This window comes from Bos javanicus, chromosome 6, assembly GCF_032452875.1.
Source record: "Bos javanicus breed banteng chromosome 6, ARS-OSU_banteng_1.0, whole genome shotgun sequence".
Classification (NCBI taxonomy): Eukaryota; Metazoa; Chordata; class Mammalia; order Artiodactyla; family Bovidae; genus Bos; species Bos javanicus.
The window spans coordinates 116,224,334-116,242,211 of NC_083873.1; the positions used below are offsets into that span (position 1 = coordinate 116,224,334).

The window sequence follows — 17,878 nt, forward strand, 5'->3', positions numbered from 1 at the left end:
GTCAGCAAAAACAAAACCGGGAGCTGACTGTGGCTCAGATCACGAACTCCTTATTGCAAAATTCAAATTTAAACTGAAGAAAGTAGGGAAAAGCACTAACCATTCAAGTCTGACCTAAATCAAATCCCTCATGATTATACAGTGAAAGTGACAAATAGATACAAGGGATGAGATCTCATAAGAGTGGCTGCAGAACTATGGACGGAGGCCTGTAACACTGTACCGGAGACAGGGAGCAAGACCATCCCCAAGAAAAAGAAATGCAAAAAGGCAAAACGGTTGTCTCAAGAGGCCTTACAAATAGCTGTGAAAAGAAGAGAAGTGAAAGGCAAAGGAGAAAAGGAAAGAAATATTCCCCTGAATGCAGAGTTCCAAAGAATAGCAAGGAGAGATAAGAAAGTCTTCCTCATCGATTAATGCAAAGAAATAGAGGAAAACAACAGAATGGGAAAAACCAGAGATCCCTTCAAGAAAATCAGAGATACCAGGGGAATATTTCATGCAGAAATGGGCACAACAAAGAACAGAAACAGTATGGACCGAACAAGCAGAAGAGATTAAGAAGAGGTGGCAAGAATACACAGAAGAACTGTACAAAAAAGTTTTAATGACCCAGATAACCACGATGATGTGATCACTCACCCAGAGCCAGATATACTGGATTGCAAATCAAGTGGCCTTAGGAAGCATCACTATGAACAAAACTAGTGGAGGTGATGGAATTCCAACTGAGCTATTTCAAATCCTGAAAGATGCTGCTGTGAAAGTGCTGCACTCTATGTGCGAGCAATTTTGGAAAATCTGGAAAACCCAGCAGTGGCCACAAGACTGGAAAACTCACACGGCCCAAAGAAGGGCAAAGCCACAGAGCGCTCAAACGACCGCACAGTCGCACTCATTTCACGAGCTAGCAAGGTCATGCTCAATATCCTCCAATCTAGGCTTCAACAAAAACCTCCCAGAATGAAACACTTCCAGCTGTACAAGTTGGATTCATAGAAAAACAAGAAAATTCCAGAAAAACATCTACTTCTGCTTCATTGACTACACTAAAACCTTTGACTGTGTGTATCACAACAAACTCTGGAAAATTCTTAAGGAGGTGGGAATACAGACCATCTTACATTACCTCCTGAGAAATCTGTACGCAGGTCAAGAAGCGACAGTTAGAATCAGGCATGGAACAATGGACTGGTTTCAAATTGGGAAGGGAGTACATCAAGGCTGTATATTGTCACCCTGCTTATTTTTAATTTATGTGCAGAGTACATCATGAGAAATGCCAGGCTGGATGAAGCACAAGCTGGAATCAAGATTGCTGGGAGAAATAACAATAACCTCAGATAATGCAGATGACACCACCCTTATGGCCAAAAGTGTATAGGAACTAAAGAGCCTCTTGATGTAGGTGAAAGAGGAGAGTGAAAAAGCTGGCTTAAAACAACATTCAGAAAACTAAGATGATGGCATCCAGTCCCATCACTTCATGGCAAACAGATGGGGAAAAAATGAAATACTGACAGACTTTATTTTCTTGAGCTCCAAAATTACCGTAGACGGTGACTGCAACCATGAAATTAATTAAAAGACACTTGCTCCTCGGAAGAAAAGCTATGACAAGTCGAGACAGTGCATTAAAAAACACAGACATTACTTAGATGAGAAAGGTCCATATAATCAAAGCTATGGTTTTCCCAGTGGTCAAGTACGGACGTGAGAGCTGAACCGTAAAGAAGGCTGAGCGCCAAAGAACTGATGCTTTTGAACTGTGGTGCTGGAGAAGACTCTTGAGAGTCCTTTGAAGTGCAAGGAGATCCAACCAGTCCATCCTTAAGGAGATCAGTCCTGAATATTCATTGGAAGGACTGATGCTGAAGCCGAAGCTCCAATGCTTTGGCCACCTGATGTGAAGAACTGACTCACTGGAATAGACCCTGATACTGGGAAAGACTGAAGGCGGGAGGAGAAGGGGACGACAGAGGATGAGTTGGTTGGATGACATCACTGACTCAATGTCCATGAGTCTGAGTGAGCTCTGGCAGAGGGTGAAGGACAGGGAAGCCTGGGGTGCTGCCATCCATGCGGTCACTGAGAGCAGGACACTGAGCACCTGAACAGCAACAGCAATGCAGCGAGATGAAAATGAGACACAAAGGCGTCTACGGATCCCAAACATGACGCTGAACCAGAGGGAGCAGACGCAAAGTGCTGCGCACTGCCTGACACCTGTCTGTAAAGTTCAGAACTCCAGAACAGGGCAACTCTGCAGAGGGACGGAGGTGAGGGCGTGCAACTGAGGAAGAGGAGCAGGAGGGGTGGTTGGGGGAGGGGGAGGGAAGCGGACGAAGGGCAAAGCCTGACTGGGGGCCTCGCTGCAGCAGAAATCAACCCAAAGAGATGGGCGGTCACTGCAGGTGACAGGGATTCATTCCGCCATTAAGAAACAGCTGCCCAGGACTTCCCTGGCGGTCCTGCAGCTAAGGCTGTGTGCTCCCAATGTAGAGGGCCTGGGTTTGATCCCTGATCAGGGAACTAGAAGATCCCACAGGCTGCAACTGAGAGATCCAGCATGCCTCAACTAAGACTCGGCTCAACCAAAGAAATAAACATTTTTTTTTAAAAAGAAATAGCTTCTCAAGTGCACATCAAAACCACAAAGATATTAACACCTCTCACCTGTCAGAACGTCTGTCATGAAAAAGACCACGGACAACCACGACTGGTGAGGATGTGGAGGAGAGAGAAGCCTTGTGCACGGCTGGTGGGAAGGCCAGCGGGCACAGTCCCCGTGAGGCACGAGGAGCTTCCTCAGCAAATGAGTGGCAGAGCTACATACAACCTGGCAACTCCACTTCTGGGTAGATATCTCAAGAAAACAAAGACACTAATTTGAAAAGATACACGCACGCCAGTGTTCACAGCAGCACTGTTTACAGTAGCCGGGACGCGGAAACCGCCTAGACATCCATCGACGGATGACCGGATAGAGGTAGTGTATACACAGACGTGTGCACAAAAGAACACTGCTCACTTCAGTTCAGTAGCTCAGTCGTGTCTGACTCTTTGCGACCCCATGAATCGCAGCACGCCAGGCTTCCCTGTCCATCACCAACTCCCGGAGTTCACTCAGACTCACGTCCATAGAGTCGGTGATGCCATCCAGCCATCTCATCCTCTGTCATCCCCTTCTCCTCCTGCCCCCCAATCCCTCCCAGCATCAGGGTCTTTTCCAATGAGTCAACTCTTCGCATGAGGTGGCCAAAGTACTGGAGTTTCAGCTTCAGCATCATTCCTTCCAAAGAAATCCCAGGGCTGATCTCCTTTAGAATGGACTGGTTGGATCTCCTTGCAGTCCAAGGGACTCTGAAGAGTCTTCTCCAACACCACAGTTCAAAAGCATCAATTCTTCGGCGCTCAGCCTTCTTCACAGTCCAACTCTCACATCCATACATGACCACAGGAAAAACCATAGCCTTGACTAGACGGGCCTTTGTTGGCAAAGTAATGTCTCTGCTTTTGAACATGCTATCTAGGTTGGTCATAACTTTTCTTCCAAGGAGTAAGCGTCTTTTAATTTCATGGCTGCAGTCACCATCTGCAGTGATTTTGGAGCCCCAAAAATAAAGTCTGACACTGTTTCCACTGTTTCCCCATCTATTTCCCATGAAGTGGTGGGACCGGATGCCATGATCTTCGTTTTCTGAATGTTGAGCTTTAAGCCAACTTTTTCACTCTCCACTTTCACTTTCATCAAGAGGCTTTTTAGTTCCTCGTTACTTTCTGCCATAAGGGTGGTGTCATCTGCATATCTGAGGTGATTGATATTTCTCCCGGCAATCTTGATTCCAGCTTGTGCTTCTTCCAGCCCAGCGTTTCTCATGATGTACTCTGCATAGAAGTTAAATAAACAGGGTGACAATATACAGCCTTGATATACTCCTTTTCCTATCTGGAACCAGTCTTTTGTTCCATGTCCAGTTGTAACTGTTGCTTCCTGACCTGCATACAGATTTCTCAAGAGGCAGATCAGGTGGTCTGGTATTCCCATCTCTTTCAGAATTTTCCACAGTTTATTGTGATCCACACAGTCAAAGGCTTCGGCATAGTCAATAAAGCAGAAATAGATGCTTTTCTGGAACTCTCTTGCTTTTTCCATGATCCTGCGGATGTTGGCAATTTGATCTCTGGTTCCTCTGCCTTTTCTAAATCCAGCTTGAACATCAGGAAGTTCACGGTTTACATATTGCTGAAGCCTGGCTTGGAGAATTTTGAGCATTACTTTACTAGCGTGTGAGATGAGTGCAGTTGTGCGGTAGTTTGAGCATTCTTTGGCATTGCCTTTCTTTGGGATTGGAATGAAAACTGACCTTTTCCAGTCGTGTGGCCACTGCTGAGTTTTCCAAATTTGCTGGCATATTGAGTGCAGCACTTTCACAGCATCATCTTTCAGGATTTGAAGTAGCTCAACTGGAATTCCATCACCTCCACTAGCTTTGTTCATAGTGATGCTTTCTAAGGCCCACTTGACTTCACATTCCAGGATGTCTGGCTCTAGGTCAGTGATCACACCATCGTGATTATCTGTGTCATGAAGATCTTTTTTGTACAGTTCTGTGTATTCTTGCCATCTCTCCTTAACATCTTCTGCTTCTGTTAGGTCCATACCATTTCTGTCCTTTATTGAGCCCATCTTTGCATGAAATGTTCCCTTGGTATCTCTAATTTTCTTGAAGAGATCTTTAGTGTTTCCCATTCTGTTGTTTTCCTCTATTTCTTTGCATTGATTGCTGAGGAAGGCTTTCTTATCTCTTCTTGCTATTCTTTGGAACTCTGCATTCAGATGCTTATACCTTTCCTTTTCTCGTTTGCTTTTCGCTTCTCTTCTTTTCACAGCTATTTGTAAAGCCTCCCCAGACAGCCATTTTGCTTTTTTGCATTTCTTTTCCATGGGGATGGGCTTGATCCCTGTCTCCTGTACAATGTCACGAACCTCAGTCCATAGTTCATCAGGCACTCTATCTATCAGATCTAGGCTCTTAAATCTATTTCTCACTTCCACTGTATAATCATAAGGGATCTGATTTAGGTCATACCTGAATGGTCTAGTGGTTTTCCCTACTTTGTTCAATTTAAGTCTGAATTTGGCAATAAGGAGTTCATGGTCTGAGCCACAGTCAGCTCCTGGTCTTGTTTTTGCTGACTGTATAGAGCTTCTCCATCTTTGGCTGCAAAGAATATAATCAATCTGATTTTGGTGTTGACCATCTGGTGATGTCTATGTATAGAGTCTGCTCAGCCACCAGAAAAAGAGAAATTTACATTTACAGCCACACGGATGGACTTGAAGGGCATTATGCTAAGTGAAACAAGTCAGAGAAAGACAAATACTGTACGACGTGACTTATGTATGTGGACTCTAAAAAATGAGGCAAACTAGTGAGTATAGTGGAGCAGAGAAGCAAACTCACAGACAGGAGCCCGTGGTTATCAACAGGCAAAGGAAGGCTGGAGGGCAGGGCGGGGGCTGGGGTTAAAGGATACAAACTACTGTGTACAAATTAGATAAGCAACAAATACGTAAGGACATACTGCACAGGACAGGCGAACAGAGTCAACGCTTTATACCAACTATTGTTCAGTCACTAAGTTGTGTCTGACTCTTTGGGACCCTGTGGACTGCAGCACACCAAGCCTTTCTGTCCTCCACTATCTCCCAGTTTGCTCAAACTCATATCTATTGAGTCGGGGAAACTATCTAACCATCTCATCCTCTGCTACTCCCTTCTCCTCCTGCCTTCAATCCTTCCCAGCATCAGAATCTTTTCCAATGAGTCAGCTCTTTGTATCAGGTGGCCAAAGTACTGGAGCTTCAGCTTCAGCATCAGTCCTTCCAATGAATATCAGGGTTGATTTCCTTTAGGATGGAGTGCTTGGATCTCCTTGCTGTCCAAGAGAACTCTCAAGAGTCTTCTCCAGCACCACACTTCAAAAGCATCAATTCTTCGGCGCTCAGCCTTACTGACTATAAATGGAGCATAACCTTTAAAAATTGTGAATCACTGCTGTACACCTGAAAACTTACTGTGTATCAACTTTATCTCAATAAAAAGTACAAAATCGCTTCTCAAGAGACCAAATGAGATGCACTTCTATGCTGACTGCACAAGAACACTTACAAGACACAGCACGGAGCAGCTGAAAACACGAAGCTGTGGGAAGGGGAGGAAGGGAGGAGAGCACACGTGTGCCCAAAAAGTGAACACAAGGCCCTGAGGAAAGAGGTCGCCAAGGCAATGAGCAACGACTGGGGTTTAATCAACAGCCTGTGTCCATCCAGCAGAGCCCTAAAACCTAGAGAGCAAAGCTGGAAAAACCTGAGAAAAAAGGACACACGCGCACAGCAGGCCACTCTAACTGACCCGACTCAGAAACGGAGAGACTGAGCACACAGAGCACAGAGCATGCCCAACGAGGGCGGAGCGCGCGGGCAGGCCCTCTACCTGAATGCCGAGAAGGCGTCCTCAGGCACACACGGAACACTTAGAAAACCTAGCCACGTACTATGAGACTGAGGCGACGGCTCACAGTGCAGAGTTCTGACAAAGCGTGACCCACGGACGACGGAACGGCAAGCTGCCCTAGCACACTCGCCACGAGAGCCTCACGGACTGCATAAAAGGACAAAAGATGTGACACTGGAAGGCAAGTCCCCCGGGTCAGAAGGCGTCCAATATGCTGCTGGGGAGAGCGGAGGAGAACCACTAACAGCCCCAGAAAGAGTAAGCTGGGCCAAAGCGGAAAGGACGCTCAGCTGTGGAGGTGCCGGTGATGAGAGGAAAATCCGACGCTGCAAACAGCACTGCACGGGGACCTGCAACGCTGGGCCCACGAATCACGGTCTGTCGGACGTGGTCAAGCAGGACATGGTGAGAATAAACATCCACATCTTAGGGGTCCAAAATGGACGGGAGTGGGCACATTTAACTCAGACGACCGCTGTGTCTACTACTGTGGCAAGAATCCCACAGAAGGAATGGAGAAGCCCTCAAAGTCAGCAAGAGTCCAAAATGCAGTGCTTGGGTGCAACCTCAAAAATGACAGAATGATCTCAGTTCATTTTCAAGGCGAGCTATTCAACATGTAATTCAGGTCTATGCCCCCAGCCTTTCATACTGTGGCTGACTCACTGGAAAAGACCCCGAGGCTGGTAAAGACTGAGGGCAGGAGGAGAAGGGGAAGACAGAGGATGAGATGTTTGGATGGAGTCACCAACTTGGACATGAGTTCGGGCAAGCTCCGGGAGTTGGTGATGACAGGGAAGCATGGTGTGCTGCAGTCCAAGGGGTCGCAAATGGTCAGACATGACTGAGCGACTGAACTGATGCCCCTGCCACTGATGCCAAAGAAGCTGAAGTTGAACAGTTCTATGAAGACCCAGAAGACCTCCTAGAACTAACAGCAAAAAAAGATTCTATTCATCACTGGGGACTGGAATGCAAAAGTAGCAAGTCAAGAGACACCTGAAGTAACTGGCAAGTTTGGCCTTGGACAACAAAATTAAGCAGGGCAAAGGCTAACCGATTCTGCCAAGGGACGCACTGGTCACAGCAAATGCCTTTTTCAACAACACAAGAGACGACTTTACACGTGGACATCACCAAATGGTCAATACCGGAATCAAACTGATTACGTTCTTTGTAGCCAAAGATGGAGAAGCTGTATACAGTCAGCAAAAACAAGACCTGGAGCTGACTGTGGCTCAGATCATCAGCTGCTCATAGCAAAACTCAGACTAAAACTAAACAGAGCAGGGAAAGCCACTAGACCGGCCAGGCACGACTGAAATCAAATCCCTGTGAACATGCGGCGGGGCAGTGATAGATCCAAGGGACTGGATCCTGTTAACAGTGTTCCTGAAGAACTACGGTGGAGGTCTGTACACTGTACAGGAAGGCAAGCGCACAAAGCCACCCCAGAGAGAAGGAAGAGCCAGAGGCACCGTGGGTCTCTGAGGAGGCCCTGCAAACAGCTGAAAGAAGGAGAGGAGGGGAAAGCCAGGGAGAAGGGGAAGGCGCACACCACTGAGCGCAGAGCTCCAAAGAGCAGCACGGAGAGCCGAGAAGGCCTTCTTCAGCAAGCACCGCAGGAAACTGGAAGAAAGCAACAAAAGCAGAAAGACAGAGGTTCCGCAGGAAAAAGGGAGAGGGGGCATCTGGCCAAGGGTGGGCACAATAAAGGACAGAAATGGCAGAGAGCTAGCAGCCGCCGGGCAGGTCAGCAAGAGATGGAGAGAATACACAGGACTGTACAAAAAAGATGCTAATGAACTGGGTTACTATGGTGTGTGGTCAGCCAGCCAGAGCCAGGCATTCTGGAGAGCGAAGTCAAGCGGGCCTTAGGAAGCACTGCTGTTAAAGCTAGTGGAGGTAGACTTAATTCCAGAGTTAGAGTTAATAATTCCAGTAGAGTTATTCAAAACCTGAAAAGGATGACGCCATCAAGGTGTTGCATTCAATATGTAAGCAAATCTGGAAGACCCAGCAGTGGCCACAGGACTGGAAAAGGTCAATCCTCATCCCAATTCCCAAGAAGGGTAGTACTAAAGACTGTGCCAACCATCGGACAGTCGCACTCATCTCCCATGCTAGTATGGTCATGCTTCAAATTTTGCATGCTAGGCTTCAGCATTATGCAAACCAAGAACTTCCATATGTCCGACCTGGTTTTAGAAAGGGAAGAGGAACCAGAGATCAAATTGCCAACATTCCCTGGATCATAGAGAAAGCAAGGAATTCCAGAAAAAATCTACCTCTGTTTCATTGACTATGCTAAAGCCTTTGATTGTGTGGATCAAAACAATGTGTGGAAGGCTCTTAGAGAGATGGGAATACCAGACATCTTACCTGTCTCCTGAGAAACTTGTATGCGGGTCAAGAAGCAACAGTTAGAACCCTGAATGGAACAACTGATTGGCTCAAGACTGAAAAAGCAGTATGACAGGGCTGTCTGCTGTCACTCTGTTTAACCTGTACGCTGAGCACATCATGAGAAATGCCGGGGTGGATGAGTTACAAGCTGGAATCAAGGCAGGCGGGAGAAACATCAACAACCTCAGAGATGTGGAAGATACCACTCTAATGGAGAAAGTGAAGAGGAACTAAAGAGCCTCTTGATGAGGGTGACAGAGGAGAGTGAAAGAACCGGCTTAAAACTAAATATTAAAGAAACTACGATCATGGCATCCGGCCCCGTTGTTCCATGGCAAATAGAAGGGGAAACAGTGGAAGTAGTGACAGATTTCCTCTTCTTGGGCTCTAAAATCACTGTGGAGAGTGACTGCAGCCAGCAAACCAGAAGATGACTGCTTCCTGGCAGGAATGCTCTGACACCCAGACAGCGTGCTGACAAGCAGACATTACCCTGCTGGCAAAAGTCGGTCCAGTCAAGCTTATGGTCTTCCCAGTGGTCACGTACGGTTGTGAGAGCTGGACCGTGAAGAAGGCAGAACGTCAAAGAATTGATGTCTTTGAACTGTGGTGCTGGAGAAGACTCCTGAAAGTCCCCTGGACAGCAAGGAGATCAAACCAGTCAATCTTAAGGGAAATCAACCCTGAATCCTCGTTGGATTGATGCTGAAGCTCCGGTATTTTGGTCATCTGATGTGAACAGCCAATTCACTGGAAAAGCCCCTAATGCTGGGAAAGACCGAGGGCAGGAGAAGAGGGTATGAAGGGATGAGAAGGCTGGATAGCATCAACGATGCAACAGACATGAACTAGGGCAAACTTCGGGAGATGGGAGGGACAGCGAGGCCTGGCATGCTGCAGTCTTTGGGGGTGGCAAAGAGTCGGGCATGGATGGGCGACCAAACAACCACCACCACCACATATTAGTATATCTGATTGACAAGGAATCACTGCAAGACAAGCCATGAGGTTCAACAGTAACAGCATTAAATTAAAAATCAGTATGATTACAAGTAATCCAGGAGATAGGTTTGGATATTTACAAATACTTCTAAAAACAATTCAATGTTGAAAACAGAAATAACCTCGATTGGATAACACCTAAAACTGAGCCAATACTGCTGGCAATTCAAAATACAGAGCAGTAATCAGGTTTCCAGCACACGTGACGGCAGAATCGTAAACACTGATGGGGAAGAACCCCACGCAGAAAGGCAGGAGAGCAACCACCTAGAGAGACCCGCCAGCTCTGCGGGCGCCTCGGCAGGGCCACTGGTGTGCAGGCCGGGCCACCCGTGCGTGCGTGCCGTCCCCATCCTCCTGTGCAGGCCCGGGCAGGCAGAGCGGGCAGGTGCCCCCTGGTCTTCGGGTGAGATGAGCACAAGAGAGCCACTCCCCTAAGGCAGCTGGTACCCAGCTCCAGCTCCCCGGCCCTCGGAAGAGGCCTGGAAGACGGGGAGTCCCCACACTGTCATGCGCCCCACCTCGCCATGGCATCTGCGCCCTCCTCCTGAGAACAAGGAACCAGGGGAACCAGGTCCACGACCGATGGCGTCTGTAACTCGGGACCTGGTGGTGCCTGCCATCACCACCTCGCACACCCTGAGCAGAGCAGGGCACCTGGGCAGGAGCAGAGCGGAGCGCACCTGCCAGCAGTGGAGAGGACGCTGGGAGCGTGGAGGGGAAGGGAGCGGCTGGCACTCAGACACGCCCCCGCACACATAACAGCAGTTACAGATGGAGCAGAGTGGAAGGACCGAGGTTTGTAAAGACTCTCAAGTCCCTCTTTGGAGACACCACTGACAGACTTCTAGCAAGACTGGCTAAAAAAAGAAAAGAAAAAGCACAAATACGAGGAATAAAAAGCTGTATCTACAGGCATGGTAGCAACTAAAACAGACCCCGAACACAAACCGACAAGAATATAATTTACCACAGCTGACCTGAAAAGGGGCTTTCCTGCTGGCTCAGTGGTAAAGAATCCACCTGCAATGCAGGAGACCCGGGTTCGATCCCTGGGTGGGCAAGATCCCCCAGAGAAGGAAATGGTAACCCACCTCAGTGTTCTTGCCTGGAGAATCCCATGGACAGAGGAGCCTGGCGGGCTACAGTCCATGGAGTCACAGAGAGTCAGCCATGACTGAGTGACTAAACACACACACGACTTGAAAACAAATGGAAAACGTCTTATCTATTCAAGAAACTGAAGCACAAGTTCAGAATGCACCCCCAGCCCTGCACCGCTGTAGAGAAGGCAGGAGGCCGTGACCTGGGGCTGGGCAGGGGGCAAGGCTGGAGGCGGACAGGCAGGCGGGGCCTGGGCCGGAGGAGGAGAGGACGAGAACCACTGGGGCCTCGGGGGCCGCACCCGGGAGGCGGGCTCCTCGGCCGCAGGGAGACCGTGGAGCGCCAGCGGGGCCTGGGCAGTCCCGGGCACAGTGGGGCGGCCACGGGGGCACTACAGGCAGGACCCAGCGGGCCAGGGCGGGCAGCGGGGAGCAAGCCCAGGCGGAGGGGCCAGGGGACCCAGCGGGCCGGTGGGCAGCGGGAAGCAGCCCAGGAGGAGGGGCTGGGGCCAGGGGAGAGCTGGGGAGGGCAGAGACCCCCGGGACAGACACGCTCAGGCCTGCGACCGGAGAGCCGGGATCCAGGCAGACGTCTGAAATCGAGGTTTCTCGGTGTCCGCTCAGGACACGGTCTCGGTGCCAGGCTCTGAGCGAGGCCTGCAGGGTGGGCAGGCATGCAGCGGGGAGGCCGGCATTATCTCTAGAGACAGAGCACTTTCAGCACTGGGCCCGTGGGCCTCGCTAAGCACGTCCCTGACCACGGGGACACTGGCACGGCCCCCACGCCCATGGCCTGGGCCCACCTGACAGTGCCAGGCCCAGGGGCGCCAGCCGAGGGGGCAGCACAGAGGGTCAGAGGGGGCAGCTCCACTCGCAGTGAGTGCCCGAGGCCGAGGGTGGACAGCCTTCTCCCCAAGCAAGTGTAGGCCTTCCCCACTGGGGCTGGGCGTGCTCCCCTGGGGCCTGAGGCCAGGGACCGGACACGGGCCCCAGCCCAGACCCTCAGATGCCCCGTGGCAGGGCAGGGTCACCAGGCAAGCGCATCTGGCCCCAGACATAGGGCAGGGGAAGGAGCAGGGGCCATGGAGGAGGCCCCTGGGCATGGGGAGAGCCCCCAGCCCGGCCCACACCAGCACAGGGGCAGCGCCAGAGATGCAGGTCTGTGCCAGCTCCAGGGCCAAGCTCGCCCACCACCTCTGCAGGCACGGGCTGGCACTGCCCCCACAGGAGAAGGACCACCACACACATCACCACCACACACACCCCACTGACACTGCACACACCACCACCACCACCGATACACAGCGGTGCGTGACGTGTGCAGTATACGCATCAGCATTATACGGGAGAAGGCGACAGCACCCACTCCAGGGCTCTCGCCTGGGGAACCCCAGGGACGGCGCAGCCTGGTGGGCTGCAGTCCATGAGGTCACGAAGAGTCGGGCAGGACTGAGCAACTTCACTTTCACTTTTCACTTTCATGTATTGGAGAAGGAAATGGCAACCCACTCCAGTGTTCTTGCCTGGAGAACCCCAAGGACAGTGGAGCCTGGTGGGCTGCTGTCTGTGGGGTCGCACAGAGTCGGACACGACTGAAGCGACTTAGCAGCAGCAGCACCATTATACACACTATACACACACCCCCACCACCACCACCGATATATAGTGGTATACGACGTGTGCAGTGCACACATCACCACTGTACACGCACACGCAGCACCACACGTGCCACCACCACTACACACACCACTGCACCCACACATCGCCACTATATACACACCCCACCGCCACCACTACACACACACCAGCACCGCTACACGCACATCACCAACACCACACACACCACCAACACTAAACTCTCCAGAGAAGACCAGGAACAGCAACACATCTCAACTCACTTTACGAGGCTCCAAAAGACATACAAGACAACACGCCTTCCACGAGCCTCAATGAGGTGACTCCCTTCACAGGCCGATGCCAAGTTCTCAACCAGACGTGAGCAAACCGGGCCAGTGACGTGTACAAAGGCTGTCTGCAGAAAGACCTGCACAAAGACGCTCACAACTGCCCGACCCAGAGCAGTCCGCGTCTGGGAATGACGGAAGCACACGCCAACGGTAAACAGACCCCAGACTGCAGCCCATCTCTACGGCTCATGCAGTGAAAACAAGGAACACGCTACCGGTGCAGCACGCTCCGAGCATCACACCAGCAAAGACACGCGCGACGCTCTGGAGACGGCAAAGCCTCGGGGACAGAAGCCGCACCGGGGCTGCCAGGGCCGGGGAGGGGAAGGGCCACTAGCAAGGCAACGAGGGCACGTCCGGGGCTCTGTGTCTTAACCAGGCAACAGTGCTGACACGCTGTGTAAGTCTGTCAAAACTCAGGCACTATACACACACTTTAAATGGGTGAATTTTACTAGACGTAAATTACATCTCATTGGAAAAAAAAAGTTCAGCGGTTTTAAGCAGCATGAACAAAGAAGCCAACCACACAAAAGCAATGGAAGGTTTAAATCTGCAAACACTGGTTAGCATTACACCTCTGTGGTCCCTGGGACCACTTTTTTGATGAGAAAAGAAGCCTCATTTCTGGATGCATCGTCCAGGCAAAATGAGAGTCAGGAAACGAGACTCTCATCCTGGAAAGACTGATTATGGGCCATGACAGGCATTTCCACTTGCCTCCAAACCAGGACGGACATAGCAACTATTCCCCCAAAGCAGTCAGGGCACTGCAGAGGAGCTGGACTGGAAACAGGAGCCAAAGACAGTAAAGTTTAGGAAGCAAAGAGAATGCACGAGCTGGGGGAAGACTCAAGAATGCCTGCTGGAAGCGAACAAAGAACAAAGAAGTACCAGGAACGTGAAGAGGCCTCCATAAGCAACTGAGGGCCAACCTCGACAGCACAGTGAAAAGCAGAGACGTCGCTTTGCTGACAGAGGTCCGTGCGGTCAAGCCATGGTTTCTGCAGTGCTTGTGTATGGATGTGAGAGTTAGAAGGTGAAGAAGGCTGAGTGCCGAAGAACTGATGCTTTGAACTGTGGTGTTGGAGGAGTTGGACTTGGCCCTTGGACTGCAAGGAGATCAAACCAGTCCATCCTAAAGGAAATCAGTCCTGAATATTCATTGGAAGGACTAATACTGAAGCTGAAGCTCTAATACTTTGGCCACCTGATGCAAAGGGATGACTTGTTAGCAAAGACTCTGGTGCTGGGAAAGACTGAGGGCAGGAAGAGACAGACTGACGGAGGACGAGATGGCTGGATGGCATCACCAACTCAATGGACATGAGTCTGTGCAAGCTCCAGGAGATGGTGATGGACACGGAAGCCTGGTGTTCTGTAGCCCATGGGGTCGCAAACAGTAGGACACGACTGACTGAACAACAAAAAAAAAACTGAAAAAAGACCAAATACTTCAAGTGGACAAGAAAGGAAACAAAAGTAAAACGATAGAAGCACAAAGATCTGCAGGTGAGAAAACGAGAGACCACCTGTGCCGTCCTTTTAGTCCCTTGCTCTCTCTCCGTTCACCTCTTCACTCACTCGCTCACTCACTGTGATTCACTCACTCACTGTGATTCACTCACTCACTCACTGTGGCACCAAATGTCCGGAGGGCAGGGCTGGTGATGGACAGGGAGGCCTGGCGCGGCCCCTGGGACACGGCTGAGCAACTGGACTGACTGGCTGAGCCTGGTTTGGTAAGAAAATACACAAAAAGAGCTGCCCTCTTGGAGAGCATATTCCAGTGAAGGGAAAGACGAAGTGAATAAGTAACATACACAGTGTATTAGAAGGAAGTGCTAAAGAGAAGTGCAGGCAGGAAAGAGGGCTGGGCAGGAGTCACACCAGTGCGAAGCCAATTTCTGTTTTGATAAACGACGGGATTCTGAGCTGCAGCTGTTACAGCTCTACTCCAGAAGCCGGCACGTGAGCTGGTGCTGCCTTCCGGGAAACCCTAAAACAGAAGCCACAGCTCAGCGGAGGGCAGGGAGGAGGCTTCTGCCACGTGGCAGTGGGCCTGAGTGGGGGCTCCAGTGGACAGCAGCCTCGGGTCAGGAAGCAGAAAGTGCGGGGGGCTGTCACGGCCGCATGCAGAGGCAGGAGCTCAGAGACCACAGGTCAGGAACAGCCAGCAGGCAGGAATCGAAGGCAAGACAAGCCCGAGGTCATGGGGCCTCACATGGCTGCAAGGCAACTCCCTCCAGAAGCCAAAGGCCCGGTCTGAAAGCCCTTTCGGGACTCATGGTGGTCCAGCGTCTCAGGCTCTGCCTGCCAGTGCAGGGGACACGGGTTTAATCCCTGGTCTGGGAAGATCCCACAAGCCGCGGGGCAACTAAGCCCAAGGACCACCGCTACTGAGCCCGCACTCCAGAGCCCGTGTGCCTGCGAGCTTGTGCTCTGAGACGAGAAGAACCGCAGGGGGAGCCCGCAGCCCGCAGCCTCCCTGCGCTTCACGCCGGAGGGAGCCCAAGGGCAGCCGCCAAGACCCGGCACAGCCACGAACTGATTAAAGAAGAAAAACCAAAGCCCTTTCAGAACCAGGGCCCATGAAGACGCTGTCCGGGCTGAAGATGCTGATGTTCTCAAGAAGGCTTCACTGAGCTGAGGCATGGAAAGGGAGGGGGCACAGTGGGGCGGGGAGCCTGACCTGAGAACTGCATCTGGGAGAGAAGTTTAGGCAAGCTACCAGCACATGGAATCGTCTAGAACTGAGTGCACACAAAGCCGCCTAGTTTTTCAACAAATTGTACCACCAAAGAAATCCTGTGACCAGAAGTAAAACACCGAAACCCGCCCTGAGGGCCGCCGAGCTCGCTGACGGAGCTGGCCTGCTGACTGTGGGGGGGGCAGGCCCGGCTGGCGGGCAGCGCGGGAAGCGCCGGTGCGGGCAGCCCCGCAGGCACTCACCGCCGGCTGCTCGGGGCCGCCGTGGCGCGCGTCCTTCTCCACGGCGCGCCGGCAGTCGGGGCACACCCAGAGCGGCAGGTGCAGCACGCTGTTGCCCTTGGGCGCCATAGACAGGGCCAGCTTGCTTGCGGTCTTCACTCCACTCTCTAAGAACGAAGAGTCTTTCCTCTCGCTTCTGCACAGAAGACAGTAATCCCCAGCGGGGTAGGGCGGTGTTCTATGATTCATGCCAAAATTAAAAGGAGTCTGGAACAGAAAACAGAAAAAAAAAGTTTTTTCAAAACATGAGCCACAAAGCCAGGACCATTCAAACTTTACAGTTCTCACACTTTAATGCACGTGTATGTTCACACTGAGAAACATCAAACAGGGATTTGCTGAATAAAACTGTGCCGAGCATTCTAGAAACTCATAATACATACCTCCAATAAAAGAGCGATACCATAAAGAACATCTAAGGAGGAGGCAGAAATCTGTCCTCACCCCTTCACTTAGTTAGCCTTCTGTGTTCCCCCCACGTGCTAGGAAGCGTCAGCCTTGATTCAGACTGAGGAAGCACCAGGGCATTTTCTTTTTTCTTTTAACCATCAGCCAAGTTCAGGGAACTCCCTGGAGGTCTAGTGGTTAGACCCCCTTGCTTTCACTGCCGAGGGCTTGGGTTGAGGACCTAAGATCCCACAGGCTGCTCAGTGCAGCCACAAACAGCAACAGAGGTCGAAGCCCCGGGCCTAGAGGTGTCTGCACTCAGGGCTCAAGGCTGGGGCGGCAATCCAGCTCGAGTGCACCTACAGAGCCAAGCCACCTCTGAGGCGGGCTGTCCAAGCTCGAGTCAAGATAAACATCTAGGAGGCTGACAGCAGCCACACATAAAAACATTCAAGACCGGCCTCCCTCCAAGCGTGTCTCACTATCTACCTCCACTTTTCAAACAGGTCCTAAACTGAAGGGTGAGGGTAGGCAGGAGGAAGAGGAAAGATCATGACTCCAGATCCTTTCTAGTATCAACCTCGTTATCAGAAAAATAAAATTAGTCTTAAAAACACACAGGCGCCCAGGTTTAAAACAGGCCTAAAGTCACCAGGTGAGCAAGTAGCAGCCAAATCGGCACGAGCCCAGAGGCATCACGTGCAGCTTAGCGGAACCACCCTGCAAATCCTAGAGTGGCTCGAGAGAGGTGCACCTGGCCGCAGGCGAGCAGGGAGGCCAGGCACAGCCTTCCCGACGCAGCCTCACCGGTCAAGGTTCCCGAGCACAGGGCTCGCGCTGTGCACCCGGCAAGCAGGCAGGCAGACCAGGACCCTGCTGGGGCCGTTCTGGCTGGAGCACTGCCCGCCTGCTCCCCCACTCCGCCCAGCCGGCAGCCCGGCTCTGTACTCAGCCCCGGCGCTGCCCCTGCCATCCTCACTGGGGCGTGCACCGCCACTGGCTGGCCTGACCCTGCACTGACGTGACTGCCGCCACCACGGCCAGAGCGCTCCCAAAGGCTGCCAGCAAGGCCTGGAGGGGCCAGGTGTTGGTGCTCAAACAAGGGGGCGGACGGGATGAATGAAAACATGAGTGATTACAAGGATGGGACAGCACCGTTAAGACACAGAAGCGTAACGTCTGTTCTTACCTACGAAAACCAGCGATCAAACCTGCTTACAGCTGTCACACCCACAGGTGCGCCCTGGGTTTCACCAACCCAGCTCAGCAGCCCCCTGCATGTCTGAGGGCGCTCACTTGAAAGGCTGGGCACGGCTGCCCCCGGGAGCAGCTGCCCTTCTCTGTCCCAACAGGTCCCAAGCCCATTGCTGGAGGAACAGCCCCAGGCCTCAGACCTCTGCAGACTGCCTTTCTGGTGACAAAGGTCCCCAGCAGAACCAGAATATTAAGAGGCAGAAGTGAATTGAGAGCACCCAGCTCAGGGTCCATCCCCGCAGGGCTT

The 17,878-nt window shown here is 51.6% G+C and overlaps 1 protein-coding gene across 3 annotated transcripts in view; it reads right to left on the minus strand.

Moving 5' to 3' along the window:
• Positions 1-17,878, minus strand: part of FAM193A (family with sequence similarity 193 member A) — a 147,017-nt gene that overhangs the window by 68,689 nt on the left and 60,450 nt on the right. For all 3 annotated transcript variants that reach the window (XM_061421025.1, XM_061421024.1, XM_061421026.1), the window contains exon 2: positions 15,952-16,197. In XM_061421025.1, the coding sequence (XP_061277009.1) occupies positions 15,952-16,197 (246 nt within the window). The remainder of the gene's footprint in view (positions 1-15,951; positions 16,198-17,878) is intronic.